The 12,089-nt window shown below is 37.0% G+C and overlaps 1 protein-coding gene across 1 annotated transcript in view; it reads right to left on the bottom strand.

Annotated features, from left to right (window-relative positions):
- Positions 1-12,089, bottom strand: part of CCDC171 (coiled-coil domain containing 171) — a 322,272-nt gene that overhangs the window by 223,337 nt on the left and 86,846 nt on the right. The window contains 1 exon segment of the mRNA XM_043486967.1: positions 5,196-5,298. Within this exon segment, the coding sequence (XP_043342902.1) occupies positions 5,196-5,298 (103 nt within the window).

The following is a 12,089-nucleotide window of genomic DNA, read 5'->3' as shown; positions in this document are numbered from 1 at the left end:
GTCCTTCTTTGGCATTGGAATGAAAACTGACCTTTGCCAATACTGTGGCCACTGCTGACCTTTCTAAATTTGCTGACATATTCGGTGCAGCACTTTAATAGCATCATCTTTTAGGATTTTAAATAACTCACCTGGAATTCCATCACCTCCACTAGCTTTATTTGTACTAATGCTTTCTAAGGTCCCCTTGACTTCACACCGGGATGTCTGGCTCTAGCTAAGTGACCACACCATCGTGGTTATCCAGGTCATTAAGACCTTCTTCGTATAGTTCTGTGTATTCTTGCCACCTCTTCTTAATCTCTTCTGCTTCTGTTGGACAATGGAGTATTATTCAGCCTTAAAAAGGAATTCCTGTCACATGCCATAATATGGATGAACCTGGAGGCAATTTTGCTAAGAGAAGTCTATCATGAAAAGATAATATATGATTCCAATATAAGAGATATCTAAAGTAGTCAAATTCACAGAAACGGAAAGTAGCACAGTGGTTATGAGGGGCTTGCTGGCCAGAGAAAAGGGGATAGTTAATTTTATGTGCTTTCCTGGTGGCTCAGTCTATAAAGAATCTTCCTGCAATGTGGGAGTAGAAAACCTGGGTTTGATCCCTGGGTTGGTAAGATCCCCTGGAGGAGGGAATGGCAACCCACTCCAGTATTCTTGCCTGGAGAATCCCCATGAACAGAGGAGTGTAGCGGTTACAGTCCATGGGGTCACAAAGAGTCAGACACAACTAAGCAACTAAACACAGCACAGCAAAATTTTATGTGTAAACTTGACTGGGCTACAGGTCCAGATACTCAGTTAAAAATTATTTCTGGGTGTGTCTATGAGGCTATTTCTGGATGAGACTGACATTGCATCAGCAGACTGAGTAAAGTGGACTGCCCTCCCGTGGGCGGGCCTCACCCACCCCACTGAAGGCCCAGATGGAACAAAAGGCTAAGTAAGAAGTGATTCTTTCTGTCCACCTGACTATCTTCAAGCTGGAAATCAGTCTTCTCCTGCCTTTGGACTCAGACTCAGGCTGGAACTTATACCACCAGGTCTCCTGCTTCTCAGGCCTTTGGAGTCAGACTGGCTCTCCTGAGTCCCCTGCTTTCTCAGTCCCCTTAGCAGTGTGATTAGTTAGTGAGCCCACTGACTAGACTGTGGTCACTCCCATGCATTTCACAAACCCAAGCTATGAGCATGATAAAGTAGGGCAAGCTTGGTTTGTAACCCTCAGTGAACTGGGAGGTAAGGGAAGCAAGCAAGAAGAAACCAGCAAATGACACCAAAGGAGACCTGTGTGCTGCTCTTACAGACTGCCTCAGTCTCTCAGTAACCCATGAGCTTCTAATTAAAAGGTCCCAGCCCCAAGGTTCCTGAGGACAATTAAAAGTCTCAAGAAGATACTAGATCTAGGCAATAATCCTTTATGAAGGATGGAAAGGAGAAGAGATGAGAGGAAAAGTACCACTTGTTGTCCTGATTTTCTTAAGAACAGTCCCTGAAGCTGCCCGGCTCCTGGGTGATATGTACACACCTAAAGGCACCAAATGTTCTTGCTATTATTTCCTAGGGTCCTTCAGTCTCTCCTAGTAGAAAGCAAAAGGATACTTCTGGAGTATTACAAATGATTTCCTCAAGGAAGGAAAGGTTGAAGAAGGTTGGAGGGGCTCTGTCTCAGTCAACACAAAAATTAAGCCGCCTGTGGAGGATCCAAGAATGAGTTAGAAAAAAACTTTCTTTCATGAACCTAATGAAGGAAAAGTCGCATTCTAGAGGTGAAACCATAAAACCATAGTAGGAAGAAACATCTGAGGCAGAAAGACTACACGGGTTCAAAGTGGGAAAGGACTTCTCCCATATACACACTCTAAGCATTTCTATCAGAAAAAAAAATGAGTTATGAGCAGCTGTCGTGCAGCAATTTCAGCAGAAAGTAGAAGGCAGAAATAGGAAATAAATGTCCATGATTGATTAAATTGAGGTCATCTTATCCAATAATAGTAGGCAATGAAGGTGGCATTTCCATAAGGCATGAAAGACGGTAACATCATTTCCACTGAAGACAGAAAGTCAATCTTCTTGGTGACTCTTTATGGACTGCTACCCAAAAGGCTGCTAAAATCTTGAAAGAGATTCCATGACTACCTTTATAACCTCAAAAATTATCATTTAAAATAGAATATTGACCTACTGTTAATTCATTCATGCTTTTATTCATTGAATAAATATTTGAGTGCTTCCTTTGTGCCAAGTATTGTCTATCTGCTTAAAACCCTTTAGTAAATGAAAGAGACAAAGATCCTTGCCCTCATGGAGCTTTTATTGCCAATTTGACCAGGCTAAAGGATGCCCAGAAAACCAGTAAATCACTTTTGGATGTGTCCATGAGAGTGCTTCTGGGGCAGATTAGCATTTGAATCAGTAGACTAAGTAAAGAAGATGTGCCCTCACCAACGTGGGTAGGGGAGACAATATCCAAGCTGTTGACTTTCCTTACCTAACCCCCACTCTTAGCCCTCTCTTCCTACCACCCCAAAGAACAAAAAGACAGAAAGGAAAATTCTCTTTTTGCCTAACCTGAGACTTCCATCTTTTCCTGCCCTCAGACTTCCTACTCCTAGTTCCTGGGCCCCAGGTGCCCCAAGTTTCTCAGGCCTTTGGGCTCATATTGAATTATATCACTGCCTTTCCTGGTCCTTCAGCTTACAGAGGAAAGATCACAAGATTTCCTAGCCTCTATAACCATGTGTGCAAACTCCAATATCTCTTCTTGTGTATATATATATATATATATATTATTGGTTCTATTTCTCCAGAGAATCTTGACAATACAGATATAATAAAAAAAAAAGCACCACACAGTCTGTCAGAAATGCTTAACAGCAACAAGTACCATAGGGAAAAAAGGGAGAGAGGTAGGCAGGAACAAATTATTTGGTCATCTTTGTGTAGCTGAAGCCAGGGTTGACACAGTAGGCAATCGTAATCGTTCAGGCGCTTCCATAAAATGTTGAGCAATAAGGTTTATTAATTATATCCCTCTTGGTTAAGTGACAAAAATCCAACTTGAGCTCGTATGAGCAGAAAGGGAGTCCATTATGGTTATATAGGGCTATTTGATGGAAGCCAAGAACAAGAATAAAATCAAGTCCAAAGTAGGTATGTGAATGAGTCAAGTATCAAAGAGAAGAACTAGCACAGTCAGAAGAGTTCACTGGGAAAAAAATTTAATGAAGATTTTACAGAAATCTAAGCAGGTTAAGAGAACAAAAAAGATATGATGAGACACCACAAACCAGCAAGACTGGAAAACCAATACCAATAAAATGGAGATGCCAACAGGGTCAAGTGGAGGTAACGCTATTATCACAGACCAACACAAACCACAGTTGTGGAAGAGAACCCTCTTGACAGGAGCTGTAGCCACCAAAAATGAAACCACTGCCAGTAACACACTGGAGGGAGCAGGGGAAATAAACACCGTGACATTCTCTGCTTTCCTTTCTTCTTCCACCCTCTTAATCTCCTGCTGGGGCACCCACAATCCAAATCCAACCTCCCAAGCCAGAGGGCAAAGGAGGCCAGGACATGCAGTCCACAGAGGTCAGCCTCCACTCAACAAACAGAGACCAGAGGAGAATGACTCTAGGGTGGGTAAAAGAGTGAATAACCAGCACAACATGGAAACAATGACCACTATGACAGAACAGAAATCACTAATTCAGCACACAATCCCTTTCCCGGGAACAGGAAGTTCAAAAAGGATGGTCACTGAAAGATGAGAATAAAAAGAAAAACTTTATTAGAAGACAATTTTTTTTTCTATAGGTTTAGTAATAACTTATGAGTTTCTTTGTTATCAACTATTTAAACCTCAAAGGAGACATGACCTCATTATTCTTAGGTTTTCTAATTTACCTCTGCACGTTGAAGCATTAAGATATGCTATGATAATAATTTAACAATTTTAAAGATCCTTAAAACCATTAAGCAATGACACAGCTGAATAATAAAACACTATCACTGAAAAAGAAAATTTTATTCCTTAAAGCTTTAGCAAATACAATTGAAAAGTGGATAACTATATTTTTATGTCACTTTTATACACCTTGATTTTACAGTGACAAACAATGAAATACTACTGCTTTTGGAGAAAGTTTAAATAAAAACAAAGAAAGTTAAAAACAGATAACAGCAAATCTCACTCAATTTCTAATGGTTCACCAACAGAAATCTGCAGATTCATAATGTGAAATGGGCCTTGATCATATCTTTCTGCTTTTCTAAGGACAACAAACTTTTCTGAACTTAAGCATTTCCTAAAGAACTCATTTGTCAAATATGCTTGATTCCTTTAAAAAAAAAAAAAAAACAGTCTTGAAGCTATTTTAAGGTGTAAGGAATTGAATTTTACATGCTTTTTTGAAAAATATAATTGAGTCAGAAAGCAACTAAATAATTTGAGGCTGACAGTATGCCAAAAGAAAACTGAGGTAGAAAAGTGAAAGTAGGTAAGTCAAAGCTACTATAGCACACATAATGGCATACACACACAAAAATTAAGGAAGTAGAAATCATGGAATGGACAACATTCATTAGTAACTAATGCTTTTTGCTAGATACCAAAATATGCCTACCCGATATACAGTCTTTATAGTTCTCTATCATATTAAATGGGCTAATGCTAAAACCAAAGCATTTTACCTAAGCACTCATCTGGAGAGGACGTACGCTGTAGTAGGAAATGAAGGAGAAAACCAGACTGGAAAGCAGCAGTGAAGAATACGCACTGTGTTACAGCCTGTGTCCTACATAACCTTTTGAATACATGACCTTTAAGTTGCTGAAGGTTGCCTCAGAATTTGGCTCGGTTTGATGGAAACATCTGTTCCCCTTGCAGGTATACTGTATGGACTTTCTTCTCAGTTGGATTCAGAACACAGCAAGTGAGCCCTTGTCTGTCCAATCACACCGACACCAACACTTGTAAATCAAGTTCGGGAGGACAACAGCAGGTCCACAGTCCGTCACCCTTTTGCAGCCAGCTAGGCCAACTGACTGCTGTGAGAACTGCTCTTATCATGTCATCAAATCAAAACATGTTGAGATGAGGGACTATAAGAGGCATCTGCAGAATTCCCAAAATGTAGTGACTTTGGAACATTGACAGATGCATCTGTCATTTTATACCTTCAACTAACCTGATGTCCACTGGCCCGACACAGAAAAGCTGTCCAAGATCGATTCCAATTCTTTCACGTTATTTTCACATGTCTCCACTAGAAAAGCCTGGTGCTTCTTAGCCTTTTAATTAAGAAAAAAAATTACACATAATAAGGTCACGCATTATAAGAGTTGCAGATTTTTTGTGTGATTACATATAGCACAATTAAGTATAAATGAGCTAATAATTACTCCATTCAAATCTATTAATAAACTTCTGTCTTAACCATACTTTTTACTTGGCTTAATGCAACAACATGTAGGGTCTCAATAACAATTGACTGAGGCCTCAGTGCCTGGCACTATTCTCTATACTCTAACATAGCAATTCTTTCTCTATCATCACAACAAATCTATGAGGCCATCGTTATCTCATTTTACAGATAAGGAAATAGAGACACAGAGAAATTGAGGAAAATTTTAAAAGATTATGCTTGCAGTCATGTAGCAAATTGCCAGATGGTGGTCAAAAGTGAATGTAGTATGACAAATTAGAAAGAAACTGTAGCAGACTACTCAAGAGGTGATGGCAGCTTAGATTAGGGTCTTAACAGAGAAAAGAGGGTGTGGGAGTATATGCACTGAAGGATGTTGGAGGGGTGCATACTCAGAAGATAGAATGGCCAACCTTGATAACACTGCGTTGGGTTAGATTATATTGAGGATTGGGTTGGATTCGATTGGACTGGATGAGGAAATGCTCAGATAAAATGAGTAGTCAAGACTGATCCCAAAGTTTCAGACTAGAAGAACTGGGTGTACTTCAGCAGCTGAGTAAGAACCATGGAAGTAGAGAAGGTCTTATTTTGGCTGTTTCTGTTTATTTACTTGATTGTTTCTGGTGGGTAATGTTAATCATAAATTCTGTTTAGACCATATTCCAGTAAAGCACTTTTAAAAGACTCCCAGCACCAGTAGACTACCTGGCAAATAACTGACCCTAAATATATTTGAATTAAAAAATAATAAATAAAGTAAAAACTATGAGAGGCAGCTGGACGCAGTGGTGTAAAGCTCAGAAGAGAGGTCAAACACAGGCTTGAGAGTCATCTAGGGATGTGAAGCTTGCCTTGAGAGTGTCTGACAGGAAGCAAAAAGATTCTAGGATAAAGTGTAAGGAACTCAGGAATTAAATACTTAGAAAAGAAAAAGGCAGCCAAAAAGACTGGAAAAGGAGGAAGAAAAACAGAAGAAGATAAAGTCATGAAAACCAAAATAAAAAAACATCTCAAGGACAGAGTTATGTCCAGTGTCACAGAATATTCAAAAAAAAACAGAGACTAACATGTTCCATGTTCACTGGACATGGAAGTCATTGGTGACTGTGATGAAGTCTGCTGTAACTCATATTAGAACAGGTCAAAGGAGAAATAAACCTGCAATTTTTTTTTGTCTTAGTGACATATAAGAAATAGAAACAGGAAGTTTAGACAAAACACTTTTGGTGACAAGAGAAGGGGAGATAAAGAAAAAGGGAAGTAGTTGGAAACAAGAGTGGGATTGGAGAAGAGTTTGGATTTTTTTAATAAGTGAGAAAAGCATATTAAAAATCTGATGAGACAGAGGCACCAGTGAGGCGTGCTTACAGTAACAGAAGAAACGGGAGAATATATATTATAGGACAAAATTCATCGTTAAAATACACAAAACTAATAATCCTTTCTTTGGACATCAGTTCAATTATCACTTTTTTGGAAAATCTCTTTTACTCCTTGACTATGTCAATTAACCCTACTAGATTCTTCTCAGCACTTATCAGAGTTATGATTCTACATTTATTTGAGAGGTCTTTTGTTAATGTCTATCTCATTGAAAACAAGCTCCGTGAAAGGAGGAAATATGGTCTTTTATTTTTTGTCTTTATCAATGAATCCCGCAGACTCAGACAATACTGAGTATATACAATAAGAGTTAAATATCATATTTAACATGCTAAAACATGCTATCAACAGAAGATTGTTAAATCAATTAGAGTTCATCAACAAAGACTTCAAATAAAAAAAGGAAGTTCTATTACACTAATATACTAATATGGAAAGATCTCTAAGCAATACTGTTGAGTTAAAAACAAAAGAGGAGGTGGAAAAGGTATGTTCTACAATAAAATACTTGATTCAATGTCTGACTGAAAGCCCTCTGAGCTGGGATGTAAAAACCAAACCAACAAAAACAAAACAAACCCAGACTTCAAGTTTTCTCCATTAGCATACAATTAGTAACATGCTTTTTAATGTTGTCATATTATAGAAATCTTAATATATAATTTTATATATGATAAATTATATTTTGTATAATACAAATGATTTGTGTTAAATATACATTAAATATATTCAATTCTAAATTCAAATAGGATTATAGTATACATACTATTATACAACTTATTTTTCCATTCACAGTATGTTTCTAACGTCCTTTCCACATCACATTTCTACAGTTGCATAGCATTCCATTGTTTAGATGAATTAACTTATCCATTGTATCATTAATGAATTTAACCAGTCCACTACTGCTAAGATTTATAGGTTATTTGGATTTTTCCTATTAATGACAATACTATAATATAAATCCTTACATGTATACTTGTACATCTTAGGATGCATTCAAGTATATCTACTCAGTAAATTCCTAGAAATAGATTTGATGAGTAAACATCAAACTATTTTCAGATAATTGTTACCAAATTGCTTTCTATTTTCAGATAATTGTTATGTACAACTATTTTCAGATAATTGTTACCAAATTGCTTTCTAAAGTCCTACTGGTATAAATTACCATGAAAAGCATAAGTGTTTATTTCCCCATATCTTTACAAGGTAAGCATCATCAACTTCTTTACTGTCCATTTCTTTAATTTTAAAGAAGATTAACCATCTCTTCATACCTTTATCAGTAACTTGTACTTCTTTTTCTGTGAACTGCTATTTCATGTCTCCATTTCTATATTACTCTGTATACATTTTCCTTAGTGTTTTATTACAGTCCTTTGTAAATTATGAAGACAATCGCTTTGTCACACACATTGCAAATCATTATTGCCAATTTGTCATTTGCCTTTTGACTATATTCTTAGAAACAAAATGTTCCAACTTCTCCACGTGTCCTCTAAAACTTGTTACTGTCCAGTTTTTAAATTGCAGTTATGTGAATGAGTGTGAAGAGTCATCTCATTGTAGTTTTGATTTGCATATCCCCAACTAATGATTTTTGAACACTTTTTTACATGCTTACTGACCATTTGTACATCTTCTTTGAAGAAATGTCCATTTAAACCTTTAGCATATTTTTCATTGTTATTTCTCTATTATTCTGAATACAAGTTCTTTATCAGTCACTTGATTTGCAAAAATTTTCTAGCACTTTGTGATTGTATTTTTACCTTCTATCTTATGAAGCAAAGAAGTGTTTAATTTTGGTGAAGTACAATGCATCTATTTCTTGTCACTTCAGCTTTTGCTGTGGCTCCTAAGCACTGCCTAAGATTTCTGTAGTTTTAGCTATTCTATTTGGGTCTATGAACCATTTAACTTTTGTGCAGGGGTCCAAATTCACTCTTTGGCTTGTGGATACCCAGTTCTTTCACCACCATTTGTTGAAAAATGCTATTCTTTCTCCCACTGAATTAACTTGGCACCCTTTTCAAAAACAATTAAACATAATTATAGGAGTTTATTTCTGGATTATCAATTCTTTTCCATTGACATACATGTCTACACTATGCCAATACCACACTGTCTTGAAGATTATAGCTTTCTTCAGTTTGGTCACTCAGTCATGTTCAACTCTTTGTGACCCCATGGACTGCAGCACCCTAGGCTTCCCTGTCCATCACCAACTCCCAGAGCTTGCTCAAACTTATATCCATTGTGTCGGTGATGCCATCCAATCATCTCATCCTCTGTCATCCCCTTCTCTGCCTGCCTTCAATCTTTCTGAGCATCAGGGTCTTTTCTAATGAGTCAGCTCTTTGCATCAGGTGGCCAGAGTATTGGAGCTTCAGCTTCAGCATCAGTCCTTCCAATGAATATTCAGGACAGATTTCCTTTAGGATTAATTGGTTTGATCTCCTTTCAGTTCAAGGGACTCTCAACAGTCTTCTCCAACACCACAGTTCAAAAGCATCAATTCTTTGGTGCTCACCTTTCTTTATAGCCCAACTCTCACATCCATACATGACTAACAGAAAAACCATAGCTTGGACTAGATGGACCTTTGTCAGCAAAGTAATGTCTCTGAATTTTAATATGCTGTCTAGGTTGGTCATAGCTTTTCTTCCAAGGAGCATCTTTTAATTTCATGGCTGCAGTGATTCTGGAGCCCAAGAAAATAAATTCTTTCACTGTTTCCACTGTTTCCCCATCTATTTGCCATGAAGTGATGGGACGAGATGCCATGATCTTAGTTTTCCAAATGTTGAGTTTTAAGTCAACTTTTTCACTCTCCTCTTTCATTTTCATCAAGAGGCTCTTTAATTCTTCTTCGCTTTCTGCCATAAGGGTGGTGTTGTCTGCGTATCTGAGGTTATCGATATTTTTCCCGGCAATCTTGACTCCAGCTTGTGCTTCATCCAGCCCAGTAGATGTTTCTTCCAGAATTCTTTTGCTTTTTCTATGATCCAATGGCTGTTGGCAATTTGATCTCTGGTTCCTCTGCCTTTAATCCAGATTGAACATCTGGAAGTTCTCAGGTCACATACTGCTGAAGCCTAGCTTGGAGAATTAGGAGCATTACTTTGCTAGCATGTGAGATGAGTGCAATTGTTCAATGGTTTGAACATTTTTTGGCATTGCCTTTCTTTGGGATTGGAATGAAAACTGACCTTTTTCAGTCCTGTGGACACTGCTGAGTTTTCCAAAATTACTGGCATATTGAGCGGAGCACTTTAACAGTACAGCTTTATAGTAAGCTTTACAATTGGGAAATGCTACTTCTTCAACTTTATTCTTCTTTTGCAAGATTATTTTGGCTATTCTAGTGTTTTTAAGTAATCAAATTTATCAATAATTTGTCTTGGGACTTCTAGATTTTATGTCATACATTCCTTACTCCAAGATTACAAAACACTTAAATTCCTTTATTTCTATTTTTTTATATTCCTCTTTTATGACTCTTTAATCCATCTAGAATTTGATATAAGAAATAAGGCAGGGACTCAGTTATACTGTTTCCTTTTATGTACAGCCAGCTATTTAAAATCTAGATATTCTATCTTTATAAGTTTGTTTGGCATACTATGATACTGTGATTTATAATAAGGAATATATATTGGACCTATTCTAGGTCTCTTACATTTCCATATGCATTTTTGAATCAGCTTGTCACTATATGCAAAGGCCAGCTGAGAATTTGATAGAGACTGCATTGAATCTACACATTAATTTAAGGAATCCTATTATCTTAACAAATAAAAATATTAACTCTTATGATCCCTGCAATTTTGCTAAACTTGTTTACAGTTCTAATAGTTGTATGTGTGAATTCCTTATAATTTTCTGATTACAAAATTACATGATTTGCAAAGAGTTTATTTCTCTCTTTCCAAAATTAATGACTTTTATTTTTCTTGCCTTATTGCTCTGGCTGGAACCACCAGTACAATGTTAACTAGACATGGTAAGAGTATACATCCTTACCTTGCTCCTGATCTTAGAAAGAAAGCAGCCTCTCACCATCAACTTTGATGTTGGTTAGGGTTTTTCACAGATGTCCTTTCTCAGGTTGAGGAAGTTCCTTTCTTGTTATTCTATTTATAATTAGTATTATTCTAATTTTCTACAGAGATATCTGGCTAATAGTCTCATAATATAGCCAATACAAATTTTATTACATTTAATAGGTTTATGAGCCAGATTATGATTGTTTTTTTATTGAAGCAGAGTTGATTTACAAAACTGTGTTAGTTTCAGGTATACAGCAAAGTGTCCTTTTATATCTGACAAATTTTTTCCTAATAAATTGTTTTGGTTTTATAAATCAAGCCTTCATTCTTCATTCATATAGAGACAATAGCTGGAACTTTTTTAAAGTGTGGACTGCACTTACATTTAATTTTTGTTCTCAAAGCTGTTGGTTCTCTTAATAGCCTTTTGATAAGCAAGAAATTTCTAGAATAAAAACACATTCTATCAACTAAATAAAACTGCTAGATTGAAAACAAAATGCCAAATCAACATAAAAGACTAAACTTCTATTTTTTTTCATTTATTTTTATTAGTTGGAGGCTAATTACTTTACAATATTGTAGTGGTTTTTGCCATATATTGACATGAATCAGCCATGGATTTACATGTGTTCCCCATCCCGATCCCCCCTCCCACCTCCCTCCCCATCCCATCCCTCCGGGTCTTCCCAGTGTACCAGCCCTGAGCACTTGTCTCATGCATCCAACCTGGGCTGGTGATCTGTTTCACCCTTGACAGTATACTTGTTTCAATGCTATTCTCTCTGAACAACCCACCCTCGCCTTCTCCCACAGAGTTCAAAAGTCTGATCTGTACATCTGTGTCTCTTTTTCTGTTTTGCATATAGGGTTATCGTTACCATCTTTTTAAATTCCATATATACGCTTTAGTATACTGTACTGGTCTTTATCTTTTTGGCTTACTTCACTCTGTGTAATGGGCTCCAGTTTCATCCATCTCATTAGAACTGATTCAAATGAATTCTTTTTAACAGCTGAGTAATATTCCATGGTGTATATGTACCACAGCTTCCTTATCCATTCATTTGCTGATGGGCATCTAGGTTGATTCCATGTCCTGGCAATTATAAACAGTGCTGCGATGAACACTGGGGTGCACGTGTCTCTTTCAGATCTGGTTTCCTCAGTGTGTATGCCCAGAAGTGGGATTGCTGGGTCATATGGCAGTTCTATT

This window comes from Cervus canadensis, chromosome 14 (assembly GCF_019320065.1).
Source record: "Cervus canadensis isolate Bull #8, Minnesota chromosome 14, ASM1932006v1, whole genome shotgun sequence".
Taxonomy (NCBI): Eukaryota; Metazoa; Chordata; class Mammalia; order Artiodactyla; family Cervidae; genus Cervus; species Cervus canadensis.
Note: the sequence above shows the minus strand (reverse complement) of the source record. Positions and strands in the feature narration are given on the sequence as shown.